Below are 24,577 nucleotides of genomic sequence, written 5' to 3' on the forward strand. Positions count from 1 at the left end.
CAAAAACACAACAACATTAACAAAAACACAACAACATTAACAAAAACACAACAACATTAACAAAAACACAACAACATTAACAAAAACACAACATTAACAAAAACAACAACATTAACAGAAACACAACAACATTAACGAAAACACAACAACATTAACAAAAACACAACAACATTAACAAAAACACAACAACATTAACAGAAACACAACAACATTAACGAAAACACAACAACATTAACAAAAACACAACAACATTAACAAAAACACAACAACATTAACAAAAACACAACAACATTAACAAAAACACAACAACATTAACAAAAACACAACAACATTAACGAAAACACAACAACATTAACAAAAACACAACAACATTAACAAAAACACAACAACATTAACAAAAACACAACAACATTAACAGAAACACAACAACATTAACGAAAACACAACAACATTAACAAAAACACAACAACATTAACAAAAACACAACAACATTAACAAAAACACAACAACATTAACAAAAACACAACAACATTAACAAAAACACAACAACATTAACAAAAACACAACAACATTAACGAAAACACAACAACATTAAGGAAAACACAACAACATTAACAAAAACACAACAACATTAACAAAAACACAACATTAACAAAAACACAACAACATTAACGAAAACACAACGGAAGAGGTAGGTCCCAGTGGGAGACCTAAGAAGTCGCTGATTGGACGACAGGTCGTTTTACTTTTGAACCGGAAGTTATGCTGGAGTGCTTCTTTTGAATGAGAACCCAAGGAAGCGGGAATACAGTCACTTCGCCATGTATTGCCCGAACTGTGGGAAGGAGGTGGTTGAGCCGTCACCAAATTTTTGCAGTAATTGTGGCAAGAGGCTTCAAGAAACTTGTATGGCGGATACTCCACAATGTTCAAGTAAGTTAAAAAGCATAAAGGAAGATTCATATTTCTTATGGATGTAGTAACTTGCTAACGCTAGTGGTCTCCAGACCGTGTCCACTGTCATTTAGTTGTTCATTATAAATGCAATTAAAAGTACACAAAGTCGCTATAATACAGCAGAATTGTATTAGCTATATATCGTAAGGTCCGTTACAGCCTTAGGCACTACTTTTTTAGGATAATTGGTGTCGTTCTGGTTCTGCTGCACTGCGATCAGGCTAGCCGCCTTTTTGGAAGCGAACTCGCACTTAATTTATACTTGTGGCAGCTTTACTTCAGTTCGTAATACATATCGTCTGTTTGCATGAATGTGATATGCGACATTTTTTATTTGCTTTACTTCTAGCACAACAGACTATCCCATCCTGCCCTACACCAGCCCTCAGCACCTTCCTTGAATACAGAAAAAAGAAAAATGAGGAGCGACAAAAATATTCTCTTGGGAAAAAGGGGTTAAAACAAAAGGACAAAAAGAAAGTTAGGGTAGGTCCGGTATGGCTCCAACCAAAACAAGCAGCTTTTAACTAATGGACTTGCTTAAAGAAAGTTCTGCATAGCACAGCTATACAGAATAATTGTTTAACAGTAACAGCAAACTGTCAATTCATGATCAGTCAAAACAGTAAATCATCTATTGATTAATTACTGAGTAATAGTTGTCAAAGCATTGTTCTGTTTGTATCCAAATCTGTAGTTCAAAAGTAAAAGCTTGAAAATGACTGATATGAATAGCTAATGGATCTGTTTGCATGTTATTGTAATATAAGCCAGGAGGAATTAAAAACAACACATTTTTTTTTACTATTCTTTAAAAAAGAAAAAAAACATTGCTCAATCTTCCACATAATTTTTTGTTTCAGATAAATATTGGATTGATGACCATTCTGAACAATTGTCTAAAGCCACGGCGTGGAAAAACCATTTCGGTTGCAACAAACCCAGAAGTCTCTGCCACACCTCTCCTCAGTCTTGCTATTAAAAAAATGAAGGACTTCAACAAAGATGTCAAAGATGGACCTTTCCTCCTTCTGTACCCAGATGGGACAGAGGTTATTAATATCCCTGGGACACAAACACCTTTTACCCTTGCAGCTTACAAGGCTGAAGTTGGCAAGACATATCAAAGGATATGTCTTTTCCTCTGCTTGAAAAGAGACTTTGAAGAAGGTAAGCTCAGATGTCTGCGCTTACATTGGCACATTGCAATAACTGCAATAAATCTAAATCTTAAAGCTGTGCAATTAAGCATTAGTGGCATGAATCAATAAAGTAATAGGTGTACATAGATTGGCTCTGACATGTGAAGTTACTTTCTGGACACTTGATAGGTACATTCAGTTTTTTGTTTTTACCAGTGCTATGTTTGTCCTTTCTGATACAATGTAATATAGTTGACCGAATACAGTACTATCACTTAGTAGAAGTTAAGTTGGTTTGTTTTTTTCCCCTTGTTTTGCAGTTGGAAAATTGTCAGACTTGTCCGATTCTGACCCAGAGATTGTTATTAGAAAATCCTCCGACTTTGATCTTGCTGATACACTGGTAAGTCCAACTTCAAATGTATTTGGTCTGTCATTTTTATTTGGTTGAGTGATCACAACAAGCGCATTTTACCTAAGCTTCATTGGACTATGAAGATGTTAAATTGTGTTTCATTTTCTTCAGCCATGGGAACCTATGGATGAGAGCAGTCGTTTACAACAGGTGGCAGAAACACAGTAAGTTATTTTAGGGACATATCATAGCATGATGTGTGTACATGTATCAATAGTATTATAACCTTCATTGCATTTCATATAGTATGGATTGGTGACATGTTGAATGTGGATATTTGTAAATTATGTGGTTATGGGAACATGTCCAATGAAGTTTTTTTTTTTTTTTTTCAAGATGCTTGTTTTTAAATGTTGAATATACTGGATTGGAAATAATTATTAGACCACCTTTGCTTTCTTCATATGACTTCATATGTTCAAATTACCCATTAATATGTTTTTTCATTGTCCTTTAAGTAATGGTGTTGGGGATCTTGCACTTGCAAATGAAGTAAAACAGGTACAACTTTTTATTATGTCACACCACAATCCACAGATTTTTATCTCAAACCTTTTAGTAAAATATTTTGATAATTAAAATAACTGTAGAATAGTCAATTATTAAGTTTCATTTTACTCTTTTCTCTGTTTTTCAGGTTATGGATTTGGATGACAACAGCAACAATCCAAGCACCAGTGAATGTGTCCCTGTCCAGAGCTCCTGTTACAGGTGTGTAATGGCTTCTGTCATAAAGAAGAAGGGTGTGTGTTGTGTCATCATGACAAGGTGATACTGATAGATCTATTGTGTCATCTAAAGTGCATTTATTTACTTCGAATGTTGTAAATATAACTTCTGACATAAATGGAATGTTTTGTGAAGGACAGTTGGAAGTTCCCCCCCCTCCATCTATATTGTGTGCACGTTTTTGCTCCACAGAGACTACACCAATCTCTTTGAGCCCATTGTTATTGATGATGATGATGATGATGATGATGATGATGATGGGATTGAATATTTAACCGAAGACAAAAAGCAAGACCTGCCCCCAGAAGAACATGCGTTAGTAATTTTAATATTTTGTATTAAATTAACCAGCATCCTGCTCATGCATAATTACATAATGCTAAGTGTGATCAGTCAACTGCTTTAAAATATTTTTTTTCTAGAGAAACAAATGTGCAGCCACATGATATTATTGCAGAACTGGCCATGGGTATTGACCACAAGAAAGTCAGCCGGTTCAATATATGTCGGACTGATGTGTGGGATGGAGCTGTTCGGGGCTTTCAGAGGAGCACATACTCCGACAAGAATGACATGTTCATCAAAACGATGATGCTGGCTGGTTGGAGGAAGGGTTGGACACAGGTGGCCCGAGGCGTGAGTTTCTCACGCTTCTCATGGCCATTCTGAGAAATCGCCCGATCTTTGATGGACCCCAGAAAGTCGTTACATTGTGTGCAATTCGAGAGGTGAGACATTTTTTTGGGTTTGTGAAGTGGTAGTACTTCTAAAATCAAAATTTGCTGAAAAATCAGCTTATGTTTTTGTCATAAGCAGATCTAAGATTTAATTACCCACAGTAATTCTGTGCTCTGTACAACAGCTGCCAGGGAAGATGAGTATTTTTTAGCAGGAAAGATGATTGCCGTATGTATTGTACATGGGGGACCAGCACCACATTTCTCTCAAAGAACCTGGTCAACTACATGATAGGGAATCCAAGTTTCAGCGCCACTGTTGAAGATGTTAAAGATGAGGAGATAGGGAAAGTTCTGAAACAGGTAGGAAATTACCTAGGCATAGGGAATAGAGTTATTGTATGCCAACTGGAGATTATTTTCATTTTATTTATTATTATTTTCAGATTGAGATTACGAAATGATTATGACAAAGTACCAAGTTTGTTTTATCAAAGCTTGACAAATGTTTTTGCTGTGAAAGGCCCGATTTCAGCCTGTCTCAACAGATGTTACATTACAAACACACAAAATGTTAATGCTATGTTTTTATTCATAACAAAGATGTTTTTAAATTATAGTTCTGTACTTCTTCTGGAATACTGCTTGTTTTGTAGGTCCTGGAAGCTGATTCAGATGAATCTCTGCTAAATGTAATTTTGCAAAACAGTGGGATGTTCCAAACTGCTGGATGCTTCAGAGGGGTGAAGGCTTCTGAGAAGAAAGCTTTTGTAGAGGAGTATCTCAGATGGTACATCCTTGACAGAAACCACAGTGCCATTCAACGGTAATCAATAAATAGTTATAAATAATTAAAAACTATTCTGAAGTTCTATGCTCAGTACTCAAGATCATTGAGTGTTGATCTAGAGTATCGATGCTCAATGTCAATACTGTGAACAACTGCCACTGACATCATGACACTAATTAACTAAGAAAAACTAATTAGGTATAAAAAATTGGGATCAGATTAGAGATATGACATTAGTAGATCAGACATCAAATTTAACCAGCTTCCTTCCTTAATTGTTTTTGTTTTTAATCTGTCGTAGGTAACACATCTTTTTTTTTTTTCTGAAAAATTGTGTGAAATATTAGAATATACAGAGCAATACTTGCCAAATTCTGAGTTTCACCACTTCTATCATCCATTCGGAATTTTATGTGCAACAGGTTTTGAATCGTTGTTCACCATTACACAGATTAATCATAGGCATGGCACATGAAAAATATTTCAATGTGACTTATAAAAATATACTGTTGCATGACAATTTCGTTTTTTGCACAATGAAAACATTTTTTTAAGTTTCGATTTTATATTTTACTTTTAATGATAACTTTTGAGCACTGTGGAAAATTAGCTTTACTTTTATTTTTTGTTTATCTTTTTGACTTTATATATACTCTATCAATACAGTACATTGCTTATCGTTAACAGATTCAAAGATGGACTGGCAAGTCTTGGTTTTTTTGCTGCACTGCAGCAGCATTCCAGTGTCCTGTCCCCAGTCCTATGTTTCTCTGCCAAGGCTCTGACTGCTTCAGACTTGGAGACCATGTTCCAACCAGATCTCAGCCCTGTAGGAAGCAACAGGCGGCAAAAGGAGGGCAAAACAATTGTTTCTGGGCAGATTATTTGCTTGATTGCGAAGGTTAGTAAGAACAAATTGTGTTATTCTAAAATTGTTTGTTTTATTGGAAAACAAAATAAAAAGAAATAATTTGTACAAGGCATTATCTATTAACTACATTGTTTATCATCTTTCAGAGAAAACAACTGCTGTATCTCTAGAGGAAGTCCTGATGTTTGCAACAGGTCTCACAACGATTCCACCAGCAGGGATGATCCCATCCCACATCTTGAGTTTTTGAGTGATTCACCCTTTCCTATTGCAAACACCTGTGCAAACACACTTAAACTGCCACTTTTGGAATCTTACGCTGATTTTAGAGCTAACATGGACTTTGGAATACAAAATGCTCCGGGATTTGGATGTTACTAAAATTGAAAAACATGGTTCTTGGTTAAATGTGTTTCCAAAAAATAGTTTGTTTTGCAAAACCTTTTTCTTGTTATGTTCTTTCTCGCAACTTTTAGCAAGTTAAAACAAATACTCAAAACTGTTAATTAAGAGTGTAATGTCAGATTTTATCTTCATAGTTCAAACTAAATGCACAATTTTGTGTATTAAAAAAAGTTTAATTCTGAATAACAATGAAGTTTTCACTTTATATCAACAAAATGAACAGGAGACAAAATATAAGATTTGATGTTGCTTGTTTGTGTTCACAGCCTCGCAATGTTTTTGAGCAATAAATACAATTCCATTGCTGACTCCCAGTCTTGTGACTGCTGTTGTCCATGTTGTTGCATGGCTTCCTGTAGGTATTCCTCGATGTCTTTATCCCCACACAACTCTGTCACCTGACTTGCTTCTGGGAAAACATCCAGATCGCTGTCCTCAACAGGAAATCCACAATCTCTTGATCCATATCTGCAAAGTCAGAATATAATTAATAATAGAATTGTGACAGCTGTTTTCTCTATTTAGTACAAATACTTGGAATCGTCTTTTTTTTTGCTGGCTATAGTGAGCACTATCAGTGACAGCTTATACAGTGTATCACAAAAGCAAATACACCCTTCACATATAAGCTGTACTCACACTACTTTTCATTGTGTCAAAGTGAATTGTTGGTGTTATCCCATGACAAAATATACTTTAATAGCTGCGGAAATGTGAAGGGTGTACTTACTTTTGTGTACATTAATAGCTATAGGTTACTTGTACATAGATAATAAGTGTCCTAACAACACTTCTGCATTATTATGTAATGTCAAGCATTATTTCTATTTGTGAAGATGTCAATTACCTGTGAGGCAAGAGATAGAGTTCGTTAGGAATCCCCCCAGGACATGATGCAAGTCTGCTTGGCCGGATCCTGTGGTTATTCCAGAGACCTTTGCATTCATCCAGGTCTTTCTGCAGAACTCTGGTGAAGCAGAATCTGAGCAAGCACTGGTGCTCATGGCTTCCGTTGAAGTTTCCAGAGTCTCTTAAATCTCCGAACAAGTCCATCCAAAACTGAGACCTGAGGATAAATTGAATTAGAAACGGTTCTGTTCTTTTTCATATTAAAATGATAAAAACAAATTGTCCTTCTCCATGTCCATAACATTGAAAGCATGCTATAAATGTATGTCACACTGAATATCGCGCCCTACTTTTCCACGTGCAAACTAAAACTTTGTATAACATCTGATACCAAACAATGAAAAATTATAACTTGGACAAAAAAATTGCAAAAGCCTTATGAAAATAAATGTTTGAAACAAATTCACTTATTACCTGGCAACACGATAGCCATGTGACTATCAACTCCATAGGCACTTCCTATGAAGTTGTCATGACAACAATAAACAAATCACAAGCTTAAACCTGCCTAACTAGAAAAATTTGCTTCACTGACATCTGACTTACGTGTATGTTGCTATAATCACCAGAACCTTGTTTTTCACACAAAGAGTTTGGACGTACTTTATAAATCCGTTTAAACTCAGACTTTATGCTTACATGGACTTTACACTGTGATCAGCTTTCGCTGTACTTCACATCTGAAAAACACAGATGTACCCACCTTCCTCTCCTGAAAGAAGACCACCATGACTCGATGCGTTGATTCCCTGTGGATGATCCGTAACTGTGGCTTGATGATCCAGCATAATAATCCGTATGCGCATGCCGGAGGGTACATTGTACTGCTGCCATAGTCCCGTTCTCTGTGCCTAGGTCTGTTCGCAGTCTCATTGGTATTACGCCAAGACTCTTGACACAGTTTATGTAATGCTGGGCAATGACAGAGGGATTGTTGTTTGTTGCCCCACAAACAAGCCACATCATTCTTCTAGAAAACCCATCAATGCATCCTGAGATGGCCAAGCCGAATGGCTTCAGTTTGTCGTAGCCATCTACATGCCATATGTAATTGGGCCCCATAGAGTGGTACGTGCGTCTGGTAAACTTCCTGCGAGTCCTCAGAGCGATGCCCTGAGGATTCAGCTGCCTCAGCAGTCTCATTACAACATCACGTTTGACACGCAGGTTGTGTTTTTGTTTGAGAACCTGCCACATGGTCCGATAGCCAAATAATTGGCCTGGTCCTCTAAGCTCGGTCATAATGGCACGTCTCACGTCAGAAAGTGGAGAGTAGTTGCCTCGTCTATGCAGCCCTGCTACTTTCAAATGAGCCTTTAAAGAACGCAGGCTAACCGACACTTCGTGGTTGGTCTGGAGCATGTCCAGTATCACCTCGTATGTATATCCTGACTCAAAATATTCCCGAATAACGGTACTGAGGTTTGGATCACTGAGAACATTCATGTTTTTAGCAATCAAGTTAAAGCCAGAATAACTTCCGGTTCAAAAGAGAAACGACCTGTCGTCCAATCAGCGACTTCTTAGGTCTCCCACTGGGACCTACTCTTCCGTTGTGTTTTCGTTAATGTTGTTGTGTTTTGTTAATGTTGTTGTGTTTTTGTTAATGTTGTTGTGTTTTCGTTAATGTTGTTGTGTTTTTGTTAATGTTGTTGTGTTTTCGTTAATGTTGTGTGTTCTGTTAATGTTGTTGTGTTTTTGTTAATGTTGTTGTGTTTTCGTTAATGTTGTTGTGTTTTTGTTAATGTTGTTGTGTTTTTGTTAATGTTGTTGTGTTTTCGTTAATGTTGTTGTGTTTTGCACCTCAGGGCCACCGTAATATGTGCTACCCAGGTATACAAATCCCTTTCATACTGTAATTAAAGGATTTTAGTGTCAACATGCACTACATCTGTTTTTTTAAAAGTAGCTGTTATGATAAAGGATTATAAAAATCAAATAAAATCAAGTTTATCAGTATAGCACATTTCAGCAATAAGGCAGTTCAAAGTGCTTCATATAAAAACAAAATATAACGTCATCAAACAGACAACAATTGAAAAAGTGCATCAACATGTTCTGTGTCTTTATTTTGTATAAGTGTTGGACGTTCTGACAAGTTTTAGTGCTTCAACACTGTGGACCACGACATATTATTGAATCGACTGGAGAGTTGGGTTGGACTCTCTGGTTCGGTGCTCGACTGGTTTGAATCCTACATAAAGAACAGGGATTTCTTTGTTTCAATTGAAAACTTCTTATCAAAGAGGTCAAAGGTCACATGTGGGGTACCCCAAGTTCAATCCTAGGACCCCTCTTATTTAATATTTATATTCTCCCACTAGCTCAGGTTATAACAGGAAATGATATTAGCTACCATAACTATGCGGATGACACACAGCTCTACATTATGATGTCACCAGGTGACTCTGAACCCATCCAATCACTGAATAAATGCTTAGAGCAGATAAATGTGTGGATGTGCCAAAACTTTCTCCAGCTGAACAAAAACAAAACTGAAGTCATTATTTTTGGACCTAAAGAGAAACGATCTAAAGTCAATGCTCAGCTTCAGTTATTACAACTAAAAACTAGCGATCAGCCCGAAACCTGGGAGTAGTGATGACCTCTGACCTGAACCTTCAGAGCCACATAAAGACAGTAACAAAGTCGGCCTTCTATCACCTGAAGAACATCTCCAGGATTAGAGGACTAATGTCTCAGCCAGATCTAGAGAAACTCATTCATGTGTTTATCTTTAGTCGCATTGATTATTGCAACAGCGTCTTCACAGGCCTGTCCAACAAATCAATCCTCCAGCTGCAGCTGATCCAGAAGCTGCTGCTCCTGTTCTCACTAGAACCAGGAAGATAGAGACATAACAGCGGTTTTAAAGTCCCTCCACTGGCTCCCTGTAGCTCAAAGAATAGATTTTAAAATACTGTTGTTAGTTTATAAATCACTGAACGGTTTAGCACCACAATACATCAAAGATCTGCTGTTGTTGTATCAACCTTCCAGACTCTCAGGTTCTGGTTCTGGTTCTGCTCTGCATCCCCAGAACCAGAACCAAGAGAGGAGAAGCAGCTTTCAGCATCTATGCACCAAACATCTGGAACAAACTTCCAGAAAACTGTAAAACAGCAGAAACCCTGATTTCTTTTAAATCGCAACTAAAAACACACCTGTTTAGAGTTTGATTAGAAATGTAATATGGAACAATGTGTTGTTTATTCTATGTTGCATGACTTTGTGTTCTTGTGTTTATGATGTAAAGCACTTTGAAATGCCTTGCTGAAATGTGCTATACAAATAAAATTTGATTTGATTTTGATTTGATTCAATAAGTATCCTATAGTTGGTTAAGGTATTTAAAATGAACTGGATTTAAATAGTTATTTTCCACCTACTGACCATTCAAAAAGCTGAACACTAGAACAGCATTCACCCATTTGCACTCACACATTTATACATTTCTCTAGTGTATTGGACAGCTGCTAGCATTGACTTTTAACAACTTCATCTAGTGGAGAACAGAAATAATTACATTGTTTCAAGTTAAAGTTTGATTCCCAACACTCAAAAATGCAGTTTCCTGTTCAGGGTTTACAAAACCCTGCATGTATAGAAAATGGATGGATAGATTGATGGACTATGAGCATTTATAACAAAAGGACTGGGATAATAACTTGGTTGTGTGTCTATGTACTTCAAGCACATAAGATACTTTGTGCTTTAGTGATATTTGTGTCTTCATTCGCGTGTTCTTGTACCAGAACGCAATGAGCTGTTTCTTTCATCGTCATCTCTCAGGATATTTACTTGTTTCTTTGTATCCTGTCTCCTTTCACTGCTCCTCCAATCAGATATTTTAATTTCAGTCTCCTCTGTGGCTGGTATGTCTCTCCTGTCTCCTCTCCTGCTTCATGTAATCTGCTGTTAGTGGTGTATTGAGGCCCAGGTTGACTTTGGTTGGAGTTGGATTCCTTCCATGATCTCCTTCTGTTGGGCTCTTTATCCACACTTTCTCTGTCGTCCTGAACTTTCTAGACTTGTCTATCTAGTTGACTGACACTGAGCAGCTTCTACTCTTTGAATACTTATTAAACAAGCAAGAGGTGTATGATGTTGCATATTTTGGTATTGATCTGATGCCAAGTAAAGACAGGGCCAGTATCGCCAATTCAGAGTCTTTCTAAAGGTAGGAATTTATTGCTACCTTTACAATAAAAAGGTAGCAATAAATTCCTGCATGTCTATTATGCAGGTTCCTTACAATATGAAAGGAATGCAGATTCCTTTCATATTGTAATTAAAGGATTTTAGTGCATTCGCATGTGCTACGTCTGTTTTTTTTAAAAAGGTAGTTTATGAAGACTGTTTTTCATGTATAAGTCTGATATGTCCTGAAACTTCTGACCTTTTGGTGGTTTTTCCTGTGAATTTGAAACCTAGAACATAATTTAGACCAGGGGTGTCAACATCCTGGTCTCAATTACAGCGGCTCATCTAAAGGTGGCCGCTGTCCTGCCACCTTTAGATGAGCCTCTGCTGCAACACCTGACTACAATAATTAGGTCATTAAGGCTCTGCAGAACAAGGAGGTAATGAAGCCATTTCATTCCTGTGTTTTGTACCTGGGATTTTTAGACATTTTTAGAGCAATGTCTAAAAATCCCTCTGAATGGTACTAATTCACAACAAATGTGTTCTCAAGGCCTTGATCATTTAAATTCTATCACACACACATTCCAATTGATCCTGGTTATCAATCAGTGTAGCAAACTCGATCAGTTATTCTATCGGCGGAAACTCAGCAGATTACAGTCATTGACTTACAGCATTCAAAGTTAAAGCATTGATCTTACCACGCTAGTACCGACCCAACTTGATATCAATATTATCGATATTTTGAATTGATCCTCTCACATGTGAAATAATTTGCTGTTCCTCTGAAGAAGACTGCTTTCTTCTTCAGAATGGCTGTTAGTAAAATTAGTCCAATATTAATGTTAGCAGGGAACTGCAGCTTCTCACTAACATGGACTTTATTACCTGTTGTTTCAAAATGCGGCAGTCAAACACCTGGAGAATTTATTTCAATTTCTCACAGGAACACTTCAGTCAGCTGCAGCACTGACATAAAGTTTCTAAATTAGTGCAGGATTAAAAAAACAAGAATATAATTTTCCCTAAGATGCATCAGAGAAAACAGGAGACAAACATGCTTGTTTTCGAATCTGTTTAATCAATTATGAGGTTAAAAATGCTTTATTGCCTTTTTGAAATAATCATCTTCACAGTTTATTCATGCAGTCTGGATACATTTATAGCTATGCGTCTTAGATTCCTTTGGAACATTCTGATTATTTGAAAGAGTTTCACAATGTTTTTATTTTTCTGTTGTCATACTGTTGTGAACACTTAAACATGTTTTCTACCTAAAACAGTTTAATGAACCACTCTCCACCTGTGTGGGTGGAAATGAAACTGCATATAAACACAATTGTTCCTACAATAACCTCCACCATTAATTATAGTTGTTTCATCACATCTTTCATAAACCAGACCATTCATGTTTTCTGTATTCCTGTAATTGAGACCCTTTCTGATGTTTCATAAGGAATTATGTAGCAAATGAGCAAGATTTTCCCTCCTCCACTCTTTGTTTGATGATAAATTTATTTTGTATTACATGAAAAAAGTAACATCAAAGATTTAATCAGTGAAGTCAGAATAATGACTTTATTGTTGCGTCTCCAGCTGATTCTCTGCAACATGCTGGTATTGCAAAGCTGCTCTGCTTCCTTCATCCATGTTTCTTTTAATTCGTTCTAGTTTCTGGACTTTCCTGTCTCCTTTCTCTTTCATCTTCTCAATCAGAAAGTCCAGCTGGACTAAAGTAGATGCTGAATCAACTTTCAGAGCAATCTTCTCTAGTTTGACCACATGCTTGTAGGACTCATCCAGCAGCTCATCTTTCTTTGCAGTCAGATGTTTAATTTTTGTCTCCAGACCTTCTAAGTAACTCAAGTTTTTCTCTCTTTCAGTTTTACTGTTTTCATACTTTTGCTTGATTTCTTTCAGAGCACCTTAAACATTTCTTGTCTTGGTCACATATCTCCAATTTCTTTCACATGATCAGATGTGGGACACTTCCCACTACAAACGATGCAGTGGCCATCTTTGATGACATCACAGAAGGCAGGACTTGGGGCCAGTTTGCATCCAGGATAGTGACAGTTCTCCTCACAGCGAGTACAGCACATTGCTCCTTCAAAAGAACCACCTTTAAACCAGTTTCTGGCATTTATAGGTTCTTTGACTTTGTAGGACTCCTCTATTTCTATAGTAAAATTTTCATTCTCTTTCATCTCTTTCTTATATTTCATCAGGTCACGTTGAATCTGTCTGATTTGCTCCTGTTTGTGTTCAGTTTCAATTATTCTTTGCTGCAGATTTTGAATGCAGGCTGTCAGTTCGCTGCGTTCCTTTATAACAACAGCAGTTGCCTTCACATTTTGAGGTCGCGCCTTTTCCAGAAAGGCAGTGAACTCTGTCAGTCCTTTCTCTGTTATCTTGTTGGCCCCTTCCAGGTATTCTGCGACTTCGTCCCGGTCTTCGCTCTGACAGTTATTAAACAAGAAGTAGACAGGCTGCTTCTTCTCATCTTTGGCACACTTAATGGTTGAAACTTCAAGAGCTTGAATGACGTTCATTGGTGTTCTTCCATTTGAGTGAGTGATGAGCGCTACGATGTTGTCTTCTATGTTTTTTCCAAAAAGCGACATGATGGAATTCAAGATATACATCAGTCGGTCACTGAGACGATTATCGCTTGCTTTCATTACCAGACCCACTCCATGAATTGCATGAACACCATCCACTGATTGAAACAAGTCAAATAACCGCTGACTGATGTTAACATCATGTTCTATCCCTCTGGTGCTTCCAAATCCTGGAGTATCGATAATGCTCAAAGAGTAGGGCATGGCTTTACCTTCAAAACCAAATATTTCATAGACAGTCACTTCAGATGTTTCATGGTCCACCTCCTCCACGATTTGAAGCCAAACCTCATCCTGAAACTTCACTCCCATGGTGAAATTGACCAGCGCATTGATGAAAGTGGATTTTCCTGCTCCTGTTTCACCAACCAATAGGATTGTTTTATGTCTCTTGCATCCATCTTTTTCACCAACTGTCAGTTTTGTCAGCTTTGCAGATATTTCCTTTTTTGGCCTCAGCTGGTAAACGGATGGATTTCCTGGTCGAATCAGAGTACTTTTGGAGATCATGGTGTCCAGTAGGGAATTCCTAGGAGAGGAACAAATTTACTCAAACCATTTTGACAACTTACATACTGATTTCATCCTTGTTAAAAGTAGCAATATTGAATATTTATCACGCTTATACTTAAGCCTTAGAAACATTTAAGACTCACTGACTTCAGTATATGGGCATCTTAAATCTAGGAAGTACGATAATTTACAATAGCAGCTTGGATGGAATCAAAAACCACTGAAGGAATATTAATCTAAAATATAATCAGCAATACCTTCAGAGTGATTGCAGGTTTTTTCCACTTGTCCTTTGCATCATGTCCTTTATAAACTAAATGTGTTTTTATTGATAAACTGTATAAATAGGTTATGTAGGGTTCTATTTTTATGTTTGAGTGAATTTAGGTATTTTCATGTAAATTAATTTAGTTCTGAAATATTTTTGCTATCTTAGTGATGCCCTTCTTAGGGCAAATAGTACCTAAGCAGTTGAATTTTCTGATTGGTTACAGTGGAAAAGGTTGATAGTTTTGTCATAGCCAAGCTGTCAGGTATAAAACCATCCTATTCAGACACAGAGCGCCACCGGTGGTGAGTCAGTAGTTGGAATAGTGAGTGTGATTGTAGCAATCATTGATTGATGCCATTTTTCAGCTTTGCAAATATGTGATTCATTTGCCATGTGGTGGATACACAGCTCGAATAATAAGGTTACAGGTGTTAGTAGTGCTAACAAACACTGCTAACAGTGTTTGTCGTGGATGTTTTAAAGATTAGCTTCAGGGAAGATTCCTCCTTACGTACCTCGCTGCTGCACTGCTGATGTCTAGAGAGGGAGGTTCTGCTCTCAGTTTAGTTCGAGGCAGAGGAGCAGGTGTACGAGCCGGTGAGGTAGAAGATGACGGTGGGCACTTTGAGTCACTCACCTTGCTTGGAGGTTTACTGGAACATAAAACATAAGCATGAAAACCATCTCCTATGTTTAGGTCAGTTTATTATTACGCTTTATGTCAGATACACCAGTAGATATTTGTATTTGTTCAAACAAAAAATAAATAGAATTTAAATGCAGCAGAATAATAATGGATATTATTAAGATTTGCACAAAGGCAAATCTGAGATGGTAATGTCTCACATACTAGGTGTCCAATATCAAAATGAGTATATAAGAAGGAAAAGATGTAGCAAATCAAACTTGTTCCTGCTCTGATGAAGGGTTGAAGGGACTAAAGGCAAGACTCCAGATTCCTGTTGTTACCAGCAGACTATCTTTAAAGACTCATAGTCCAAAACACACTGGTAGAGTATGAAGTTGCAGAGAATATTTCCAGTCTAATTTAGAAAGTTTCTGTCAACTTTAATATTACATTTTCACAATGAGTCTGAATTTAAACAGATATAAGTGTCTGTACAGATTCCATCACTGGTTTGAGTCAGATCTAAAAACACACGGACCACACTGTTTTTATCAAACATTTCATTCACAGAAGACTGATAATTTTATGCATTAACTGCAGTGTCTCAGGATATATACAGTCAACCACAACCTCATTTACAAATATGTCACAAAGGAAATAAAAAAAGTGTTAATGGTCCAAAATATTGAGCTAAACTTAGACAGCATTTCTGGTCTATTTTACAGCTAAAACTGATGTATTATACTAGTCAACACTGCACACAGTCAACTTGTACTTTTAAGGCAAATTGTTTTGGAGAACATCTGAATTTCAACTGAACTAATTCTGTTTAGTTCAAGAAAATACTTAAGAAGGTAAAACAAAAACAATTTTCAATATTTTTGATCTATGCTTTGAATTATATGAACATTTTAATGCATCAAAATGGTGTCAAAACATTTAAAATTAAGTGTTTTTCCTATAGATTGTTCTACAGTCAGAACAATACCAACACTAACCTACCCATTGTTAAATATAATACACGGGTTACCAAGAGTAGTGTAATTACTGTTGAACATAGCTGCACATACCATCTTTCTGAATACATTTACATTTATACAAACTTTTATTGGAATAGTGGAAAAGATTGCAAAAACTAACAGGTCCCAACATAATGCTAATTTATCAAGTTTGCAATTTTATCATTATGATACATCCTCATTTTTGTCATAACATATTGGTTTGCTCCTTGTTACTCTCGCTTCTCATCACAAGAAACAAGAAATGCAGTCTGGTTAATTGTTGTGGTTTCTCTGATATTTTGCATCATATTTTCAAGTTACCACAAAGATTAAATAATAGTTGAACAAATGATAACGCAATTTATTATCTTAAATAATTAAATCACTTTGCCCTTATCAAAATACTTTGTTAAATTCCTTTATTAAAAACCTGATCACAGTTTCATGAAGTACAGCCTTCAGAGGTCATGCACCTCATGACACTTTCTTGTTAAACAGGTTTGTTCTTCACTTCTTTACACGCTTGTTACTCTGCCCCACAAATACTGCAGTGCTAATTTGGTTCCTTCATCCATTTGGGTCCTCATCTCATCCAGTTTCTGAACTTTCTTCATGTCTCCTTTCTCCTTCATCTTTGCAATCAAGAAATCCAAGTGAACCAAAGTGGTCACAGCATTAACTTTGAGGGCAATCTCCTCCAGTTTCATAACATGTTGGTACGCTTCATCGATGAGCTGGAACTTCTCTGATCTCAGTTTCTGTATTTCATTTACAAGACCTTTGACAATATTAAAGTTCTTCTCAACATCACCCTTCTCTGTCTTTATCTCTTTCTTAACTCCTACAGTCTTCTTAACCTTCTTGGTCTTGATGACATATCTCCAGTTTTCCTTCACATGAGCCGATGCAGGACATTTACCAGTACAGACAGTGCAATGCCCTCTTCTAATGACCTCACAGTGTTGGGGACTGCGAACAAGTGTACAGCCAGGATAGTGGCAGTTCTCCTTACAGATGGTGCAGACCATTGCTTTCTCAAAAATATTTTGCCTGAAAAGTCTTAGACTTTTCAGAGGCTCCTTTTCTTTGAAAACAACATCAACTTCAACAGTGAATGTCTCTGATTTATTCATGTCTTCTACTTGCTTGATGAGAGCTTCATGAGTTTGTTTGAGTTCCTCTTGTTTCCTCTCTATTAGCAGGATTCTCTCCTGCAGGTTTTGGATACAGGCTGTCAGGCTGATGCGTTCATTCAGGACATCTGTAGTCGCCATCAGTTTTTGGGCTGTTTTCTTCTCCAAGAAGGCCGTAAAGGTTCTCAGTCCTCTCTCTGAAATTTCAGTAGCAATTTTTATAAATTCAGTTTCCTTTGATCGGTCATCACTTTGGGAGTTGTCAAAAAGAAAATAAATAGGTTGATTCTTCTCATTTTTGGCACATCTTATTTTTGTAGCTTCAAGAGCTTGAAGAACATTTTTAGGTTGTCTTCCATCTGAGTGAGTTATGAGAGCCACAATGCTTTTCTCCAGGTTTTTCCCAAACAGAGACATGACTGAATTGAAGACGTATGAAAGGCGATCATTCACTCGATTATCTGTGGCCTTCACCACCAGACCCACAGCGTGAATCTCCTGAATTCCCTCATCTGATCTAAACAACTCAAACAATCTTTGGCTGACAATAAGATCTTTTTCAATCCCTCTGGTGTCTCCAAATCCAGGCGTATCAATGATGGTCAAAGAGAACGGCAGAGTTTGATCTTCAAACCCAAAGATCTCGTAAACAATCACATCTGATGTCTGACTTTCAGTCTGCCCTCTCTTCTCATCTTCTACAATCTTAAACCAGACCTCATCCTCAAACTTCACTCCCATGGTGTGGTTGACCAGAGCATTGATGACAGTAGACTTTCCTGCTCCTGTTTCACCAACCAGCAGCACCGTTCTGTTGGCCTTGTTCAAGTTTTTCTGTCCGAGAGTTATCCTAGTCAGAGGCCCAAAGTCCTCTTTCTTTGTGCTGAGTTGGAAAACGGATGGGGATCCTGACTGGATCTGGAGACTTTTTGAGATGATGTCCTTGAATTTAGATGATGTATTCCTGTTGAAAAAATTTATAATTTACTAGCTTAAATTCCTAAATGCCTTTTTAAATTAATATATAAGAGCCAAATCAAAATATGCAATTTGGGTAATATATTGTCATTGTATGATGATGTACAATGCTAAAGTATTAACATAGTTAGTATTAATAATGAATGGTACATATCATGCTTATTTTTTAAATATGTGTCACATCCAGGTAGCCATTGCTTGGACTGATTGGGTTCGGAAGAGCTGTTGATTATGAAGAGAAGAGTTTCCATTCTCATGTTCTGAGTACCCAGACCGGAATAAAAATGGAAACAATTATTCTGAAAAGTAAATAATGTTCATATTAATGAACATTAATATGATGTTTCCTCCAGGTTTTTCACTGGTACTTCCATTCAGTGCTTTTATCTGTTTCATCCTGAAAGAAACATACTGGAAAAGTCTCTGGATGAGAATCTGTGACCTTGTAACATACAGACATTTGTCCTTTTTAAAACTATATCTTCAGTTAAGTTATAACGTTTCTCTTCATCTTAAAAAACTCTTTACTCTCCTTTTACTATGCATAAATGATAAAGTGATTGGAAACATGTTAAATATGTTTTTTTAATCAATAGTTAAGTACAGATTTACATAAACTGTAACTATAAATGTTTGACTTACATTCTTTGCATGATGATGAAGCCTTGAAGATCACTCCTGTGAGGTTGAAACAGGTTCTTATGACTAATCAAACACAACAGTAAAGTTACTGCTGTTATCTGTTTTAATCTTGTTTTTATGTCGGTGTGTTAAAGTCATTCATCAGACACACTTTGTTGTGTGCACAGAAGTGACCTGACAGAGGAAGCACAACTGGAATTAGCAGATCTGTGTTTTAAAACATCAAATCAGCTGTAAAACCCAACGTTCATATTCATCAAATGATTCAACAGTTTAAGCGGTCCAGTTTGATGTTTCAGTTTTTATTCTAATCTCCAAAATTCAGGTTCTAACATTAGAAAGTTTCCTACCTGTGCAGACAACCACCTGCTGCTCTTTACGATGCTCAGTGAAAGCAAGAAGAGTGAAGAGAGTCAGCATTCAGGGATTTATATTCTCCCACAGAGGAGGAAACTGGTCACATGACTTCACTGAAGTGTTTTTTGTTCAGCTGAAAGCTTTCTTTACCTGCTTGATAAAGTCACACCTAAACAGTGTAGCTGCTAATGAAACGGACTCCAGGGTTTCAATATTTCAGTTTTGTTTTCATAAAACTTATAACACTATCAAACTTAACTTTACATTGTTTAGGTGTCTGGTAATCAGTTCCAGTTTCTTTGTACTAGGAAACATTTAACTGTTCAGTGTTTTATAGCATTTCTCAAGACAAGCATGAAAAAGACAAACTCAAGTGTTAAACTATTGTGTCTCTTAAATTAAAACTCTTGACAATCTGAAGGAAGTGATGTTGTCCTAATGATAAGTATTACATGTCCTGCCTGATTTGAACTGTAACTGTCTGTCTTTTGGAGCAACCAACAACAAATTGGTTTTATGTAAAATACCTTCATAGGACTGGACTTCTAAATCCTGAATTAAAACATATTTAATTGTTGTCATTGCTGGCACATCAGGCTCTCCTTCTATCCAAACTAACTGAGGAATGCTGAACGTAAGAAGGTAAAATGACACATTTTATCTTTATTGGCTTTACACCAGGCATTTCCACTCCTTGATGAAAAAACAAAAAGAAATTGTTTTTCCTTTAACTGTGTGCAGAGTAATGAGTTTCTCCTTTGTCAGTTTAATTACCAGTTAACATAAGTATGTTGAACGTTTCATTAGCAGAAGCTTAACTGCGTCTGGTCAAAGTTTGTGGTACAAGTCTGGAAAACTGAGCAAAGATTTATTTTTGTACCACATTGTTTTTATCTCAAGTAAAAATACTCAGGTTTGTTTTCAGTAGACTTTTTTAAACCTGTATTGGGAAAAAAATCACTGCAGAAAACTGAAACTAAATGTTTTCATAGCAGCTTTATAGATTTGACCCTCATTGCTTTGCAAGGTCAGAAGACGGTTTCATTCACAGCCACTGATCTGAATCAGCCGATCTGATGCTGTCGCCCGTGTTCAGATAAAGCTTCTTAACATGCATCATATCTAAAGTTTCGTTTTTGGGCATTCAAACGATTGTTGATATGTACTGAATAACAAATGTTATCCTAAGAAAGATCTTTTAGGCTTGAGACCTCATGGTTCATCGTGATATATTTTATTTGTGACTAATTTACTATTAGAAGTTTTTTTTTTCTGAATCAGATTATAAATCTATTTATCGAAGTTTTAAGGACATTGAAAACACTAAGCTCACTAGAAGTTACACTTTTAATGTCATGTTCAGTAATTTCTGTATATATTTAGGTACTGAGAATACATTTTTTAAATTATCCTATTAGGAATAATGCCAAATATTAAAATATGTTTATAATAAGACAACATCTGACAAGCTCGATTATTTGGAAGGATGTTTCCTGACAATAAAATAACTTATAAAAGGTTTTTTCCAGTGAAAATGTGTTTGACATATATAATTTTGTTTTATTTAAACTTAGGTAACTGGAGAAGATTTACATTTATTTATTTGCTTTCATATGACCTGTCGCAGCCTAACATGCGAAGGGAGAAGCTGGTTGTCTAAATGTCGAAGGGCTACTTTGCGCTACAAAACGGATACCTATACATAGTAGATGCTTTCTTGATTGGCTCTTTATCTCAGGGTTTCAGCTCACATCTTAGTGGACAGGTGGCAAAAGTTTTCTCACCTCGACAGAACAAAAAGAAAAAATGTTTTAATGATACTAAAATGTTTGCGCCCTTGGATTTATAGTGTATTGTACATTTAGTGTCTGTCACCAACGTTTGACTTGATTCCAAGTTTCTGACATGCAGCTCAGTAGATTTTAAAGCAGCAGGGCGGTTGTTCTGCACAGGTAGGGAAACTTTCTAATGTTAAAACCTGAAGATTTTAAAGCAATGTCCCCCAGAGGCAGATTAATATAGTAAAGTTTCAGTTCTTTACTTGCCTTGAAGGATCTTCAAAGCAGCTGTAGACACTTATTTCAATAACCTTTGCAAAAGGAGTTTGTCTGCTCCTGATCCACAGAGGTTTGTCATTGTAGTGTTTCAGCTTTACTGAGCTTCAGTAGAAAGAAGCAACATTTTTCTGCTGTAATCGGCTTTGAGACGGTTTGTTGTAAAGCCGGATGACATTCAGTTGTTTCATTCAGAACCACTGCACCGAAACACCCTGCTATGGTTGGTGTCAACTGTTTTCTGATGAAACATTTTAAAAGGCCCAGCATAGTGCACAAGACATGTCGCTTCTCCAAACATCAAAACTAATTTATTTATGATAACGTGCTAAACAAGGATGAGTAATTCACCACTTAAGGTCTGTTTTGTTTTTCTGATTTAAAATAGCTTGTACTCCATTATTATCCACATGTTATTGCCTTTAAGTTATTTATGGGAATTGGAGAAAATCTGATGTGTCACAAAATGTCAAACATGTAATATGTTTTTGTTTGTTTATTTTGAGAAATAATAAAAAAATATTTTCCAGTAAAAATGCAATGCATCTGCTTTCCTTGGAGCAAAACATTTGGTCATGTTTTTTCATAAATTGAAATGTGAATAATACTAAGTAGTCAGCTATTTTCTGTGACGGGTCCAGTGGGCTTGATGGTGACGTCTTCCTGATGTTGTGGCTGCTATTCTGGGCTTAACGGGGCAGAAAGGGATTCAAGGCACCAGATAACTGTTTAATTCCCTTTTATAGTTGCTTATTGCAAAATGCTTGAGATGTTTTACGTTAGAACAACCAATTACCTGCTATTGATGATTTTATGTCATCAAATTTTTGTATTCAGTCCTGATAAGTATTTGAAAGAAATCTTACAGATATGAAACAAGTGACATATCTGTCACCTTTGCACCGCCGGTGGTTTGGTCATGGCGGTCACACAGGCTTCATGTGGAGATTTGTCTTGTTTTTGTCTGACAGCGACACAATGCTATCACCTAAACAGAATGCTATCTTCACATTCCTTTCATACAAACCCTGACAATGTTGGCTCAGATGTATTTAGATGGAACATTTTAAAATGCACAGCATGACACGTAGCACAAAAACAGTCAGTATGTGACCTTGTAATAGGACATTAGAAGGCCACAAAACACACATTAAGTCCTCATATGCATAAATATTCACACACACACACAGATATATGTGCAGGTCAATATGTATCAGATCTGATTCTAACTTCATAATTTAACATGGAAAAGAAAGAAAATTATTTCAAACACTGCACTTCATAATTCCAGTTCAACTTGGTTCAATAAAGAAGTTGACAGTCGTTGCACACAACAACAAATAAATCAATCAAACTTACAAATTTGATCAATGTAGCTACAAACCAAAATATCTTTGGTACCAGACTTCATTGCTGCATCAGCATGGAATACAACTAACAACCAACAATTATCAAATCTAGGATTAGGGGAGTTGCCATTAAATGATAAAGGTATTGCCTTTGATTCAGCTTATTTAGTTTGGTTTTACATTCAGTAATTAAATACGTGGATTGAACTGACCTGAGCAACTGATAATCGAGTTAATAGCTAATGCTAACTGGCGGAGCGTAGCCAGAAATAACGCTCTACTTTTGGTTTAAATATGACATCGACTCACCGTCGAGTAGTGAATTGTTTGAGGAGGTTGATGCAACGTTAACCGTTCGAAAGTAGCAGCAGGAAACTATACCAGCTATTGTTGCAGGTACAACATTGAATCAGATCGTAGTCAGTAACATAACTCACCACCAATCGTCAAGTTTCACATATTAGTCGATTCAGATTTGGAGACGTCAGATTGTTCTACATGCCAACAACCACAGTGAGCAGCAGCATGTGGGAAAACCCAGAAACAGGAAGGTGGTTTGGTCGTGGCGGTCACACCGGTTTCATGTGGAGATTTGTCATTTCCAAATGGAGCCATAAAGTTTGTGTAGCTGATCTATTTTAGGGCTTGTTTTAGTACAACACTTAATAATGACTGACAAGAAACAATGAATGTCAAGAACCACCTTGGACAGGTTGTCAGACTCCAGTCCTCAAGGGCCGGTGTCCTGCAACTTTTAGATGAGCCTCTGCTGCACCACCTGAATAGAATAATTTGGTCATTAAGCCTCTGGAGATCTGATCTACACCAGGAATTACACTGGTAATCCCAGTGTTTTGTACCTGTGGCTCATCTAAAAACTGCAGGACACCTGGAGGACTGAAGTTTGACACCTGTGAACTTGTACATACTAATAGACATGTTTATAATATAGGCCTGAAGTCTTTCTTCCAAAGACTTCAGGAAAGTTGTTAGATTGCACAGAACATGCCTTTTACACTATGAAGAAACTGGATAAAAATTGATGCCATTGCCCAAAAAATGCAAGTAGTCACTAGCAAAATGAACCATGAGGTTAAGCAGATGTATGAAAAACCAGGGAATCAAATCTGACTCGCAAATATGTTGCTGATCAGGAAATGTTATCTTGTACTAAACAATAGTATCTCTTATGTATGTATTTTTCCACGCCAGCAGACGTCTTTGAAACACCCTGCCTGTTGGAACACCCTCATGGCGGCTGTTGGGAGTGTCCAGATAAGGTTTTCAGAAATGCATTTCATTTTACAAAATGAATCTTAAAAACTGTTTAAGTTGTATGAGCAGACTGAGTGAGTGTGGAAAATACAAAGGGAACGTTTCCATTGGTTAACTGACTAAAAAATGACTTAAACTCTGTATGTCAGCTGTTCAGACATCATTATCTTTCTATTAATATAATATATATTCTATTCATGAACACATTGGCATAAAAGCTTTTCATGGAGATTAAAATAGGCATGAAGTGGGGAACAATCAAAGTTTTAACTGCAGAACATTGTTGTGTTTTGATCCTGTGCAGGAGTGTGACGTTTGTGAAGTTAAATACGGCTCTCGCTTTATGCCGCATTGCATATGTATTTAATAAGTAAAAGTGCTGACCCTTGTAGGCGTTTACCTCTCAATCAGTGGGTTGCTGGTTTGATTCCTGCTGCCTGCCTCTATCAATTCAATTCTAATTACAACTGTTTTTGCTAGTTCAATAGCATAATGAAGTAGTCATGTCACCTTCAGCTGTAAAAATGCCATATGTATCAAATGAGATTTAAAAGAAAATTGACTTTATGTGAATGGCTTGAAAATGGGCTGCTGTCTCTTTAAGAACCTCCTATTGCCTCCAAGGCATAGCTCTGTCCACGCAGGCATTTTGCACAGCTGAGATTGATTTATGGAGATTGATTTCTCAAACTTACATGAAAAGATCAAGACAAC

The 24,577-nt window shown here is 36.8% G+C and overlaps 3 protein-coding genes and 1 pseudogene across 5 annotated transcripts; 1 reads left to right on the plus strand and 3 right to left on the minus strand.

Moving 5' to 3' along the window:
- Positions 1-863: 863 nt before the first annotated feature.
- Positions 864-5,616, plus strand: LOC129355023 (uncharacterized; annotated as a pseudogene).
- A 369-nt stretch (positions 5,617-5,985) lies between these two features.
- On the minus strand, positions 5,986-8,423 carry LOC129355022 (uncharacterized). Its single transcript, XM_055024573.1, has 3 exons — positions 7,599-8,423; positions 6,834-7,052; positions 5,986-6,454 (listed from the first exon to the last, which is right to left on the minus strand). Exons 1-3 carry the CDS (start codon positions 8,339-8,341, stop codon positions 6,247-6,249), a joined length of 1,170 nt encoding a protein of 389 aa, XP_054880548.1. The 5' UTR covers positions 8,342-8,423; the 3' UTR covers positions 5,986-6,246.
- A 4,564-nt stretch (positions 8,424-12,987) lies between these two features.
- Positions 12,988-15,138, minus strand: LOC129355009 (uncharacterized). The gene is made up of 2 exons (XM_055024562.1): positions 14,962-15,138; positions 12,988-14,191 (listed from the first exon to the last, which is right to left on the minus strand). Exon 2 carries the CDS (start codon positions 14,170-14,172, stop codon positions 12,988-12,990), a length of 1,185 nt encoding a protein of 394 aa, XP_054880537.1. The 5' UTR covers positions 14,173-14,191; positions 14,962-15,138.
- Positions 15,139-15,716: 578 nt separating this feature from the next.
- LOC129355045 (uncharacterized) lies at positions 15,717-19,226 on the minus strand. 3 transcript variants are annotated; one of them, XM_055024600.1, is made up of 3 exons: positions 19,179-19,226; positions 18,829-18,864; positions 15,717-18,172 (listed from the first exon to the last, which is right to left on the minus strand). In XM_055024600.1, exons 2-3 carry the CDS (start codon positions 18,837-18,839, stop codon positions 16,591-16,593), a joined length of 1,593 nt encoding a protein of 530 aa, XP_054880575.1. In that variant the 5' UTR covers positions 18,840-18,864; positions 19,179-19,226; the 3' UTR covers positions 15,717-16,590. The 3 variants fall into 3 exon arrangements, with proteins under 3 accessions (XP_054880575.1, XP_054880574.1, XP_054880573.1); XM_055024599.1 differs by having other exon boundaries at positions 18,829-19,002; positions 19,179-19,219; XM_055024598.1 differs by lacking the exon at positions 19,179-19,226 and having other exon boundaries at positions 18,829-19,168.
- Positions 19,227-24,577: the final 5,351 nt, after the last annotated feature.

Source organism: Poeciliopsis prolifica, unplaced genomic scaffold, assembly GCF_027474105.1.
Source record: "Poeciliopsis prolifica strain line A6 unplaced genomic scaffold, Auburn_PproV2 SCAFFOLD123, whole genome shotgun sequence".
Lineage (NCBI taxonomy): Eukaryota > Metazoa > Chordata > Actinopteri > Cyprinodontiformes > Poeciliidae > Poeciliopsis > Poeciliopsis prolifica.

Coding starts and splice junctions, on each gene's coding strand:
- LOC129355022 (XM_055024573.1), bottom strand. CDS start 8,341: ATGAATGTTCTCAGTGATCCAAACCTCAGTACCGTTATTCGGGAATAT. Junction 7,053..7,598: donor TCTTCTTTCAGGAGAGGAAG/GTGGGTACATCT, acceptor ATTTATCCTCAG/GTCTCAGTTTTGGATGGACT. Junction 6,455..6,833: donor CTCTATCTCTTGCCTCACAG/GTAATTGACATC, acceptor CTGACTTTGCAG/ATATGGATCAAGAGATTGTG.
- LOC129355009 (XM_055024562.1), bottom strand. CDS start 14,172: ATGATCTCCAAAAGTACTCTGATTCGACCAGGAAATCCATCCGTTTAC.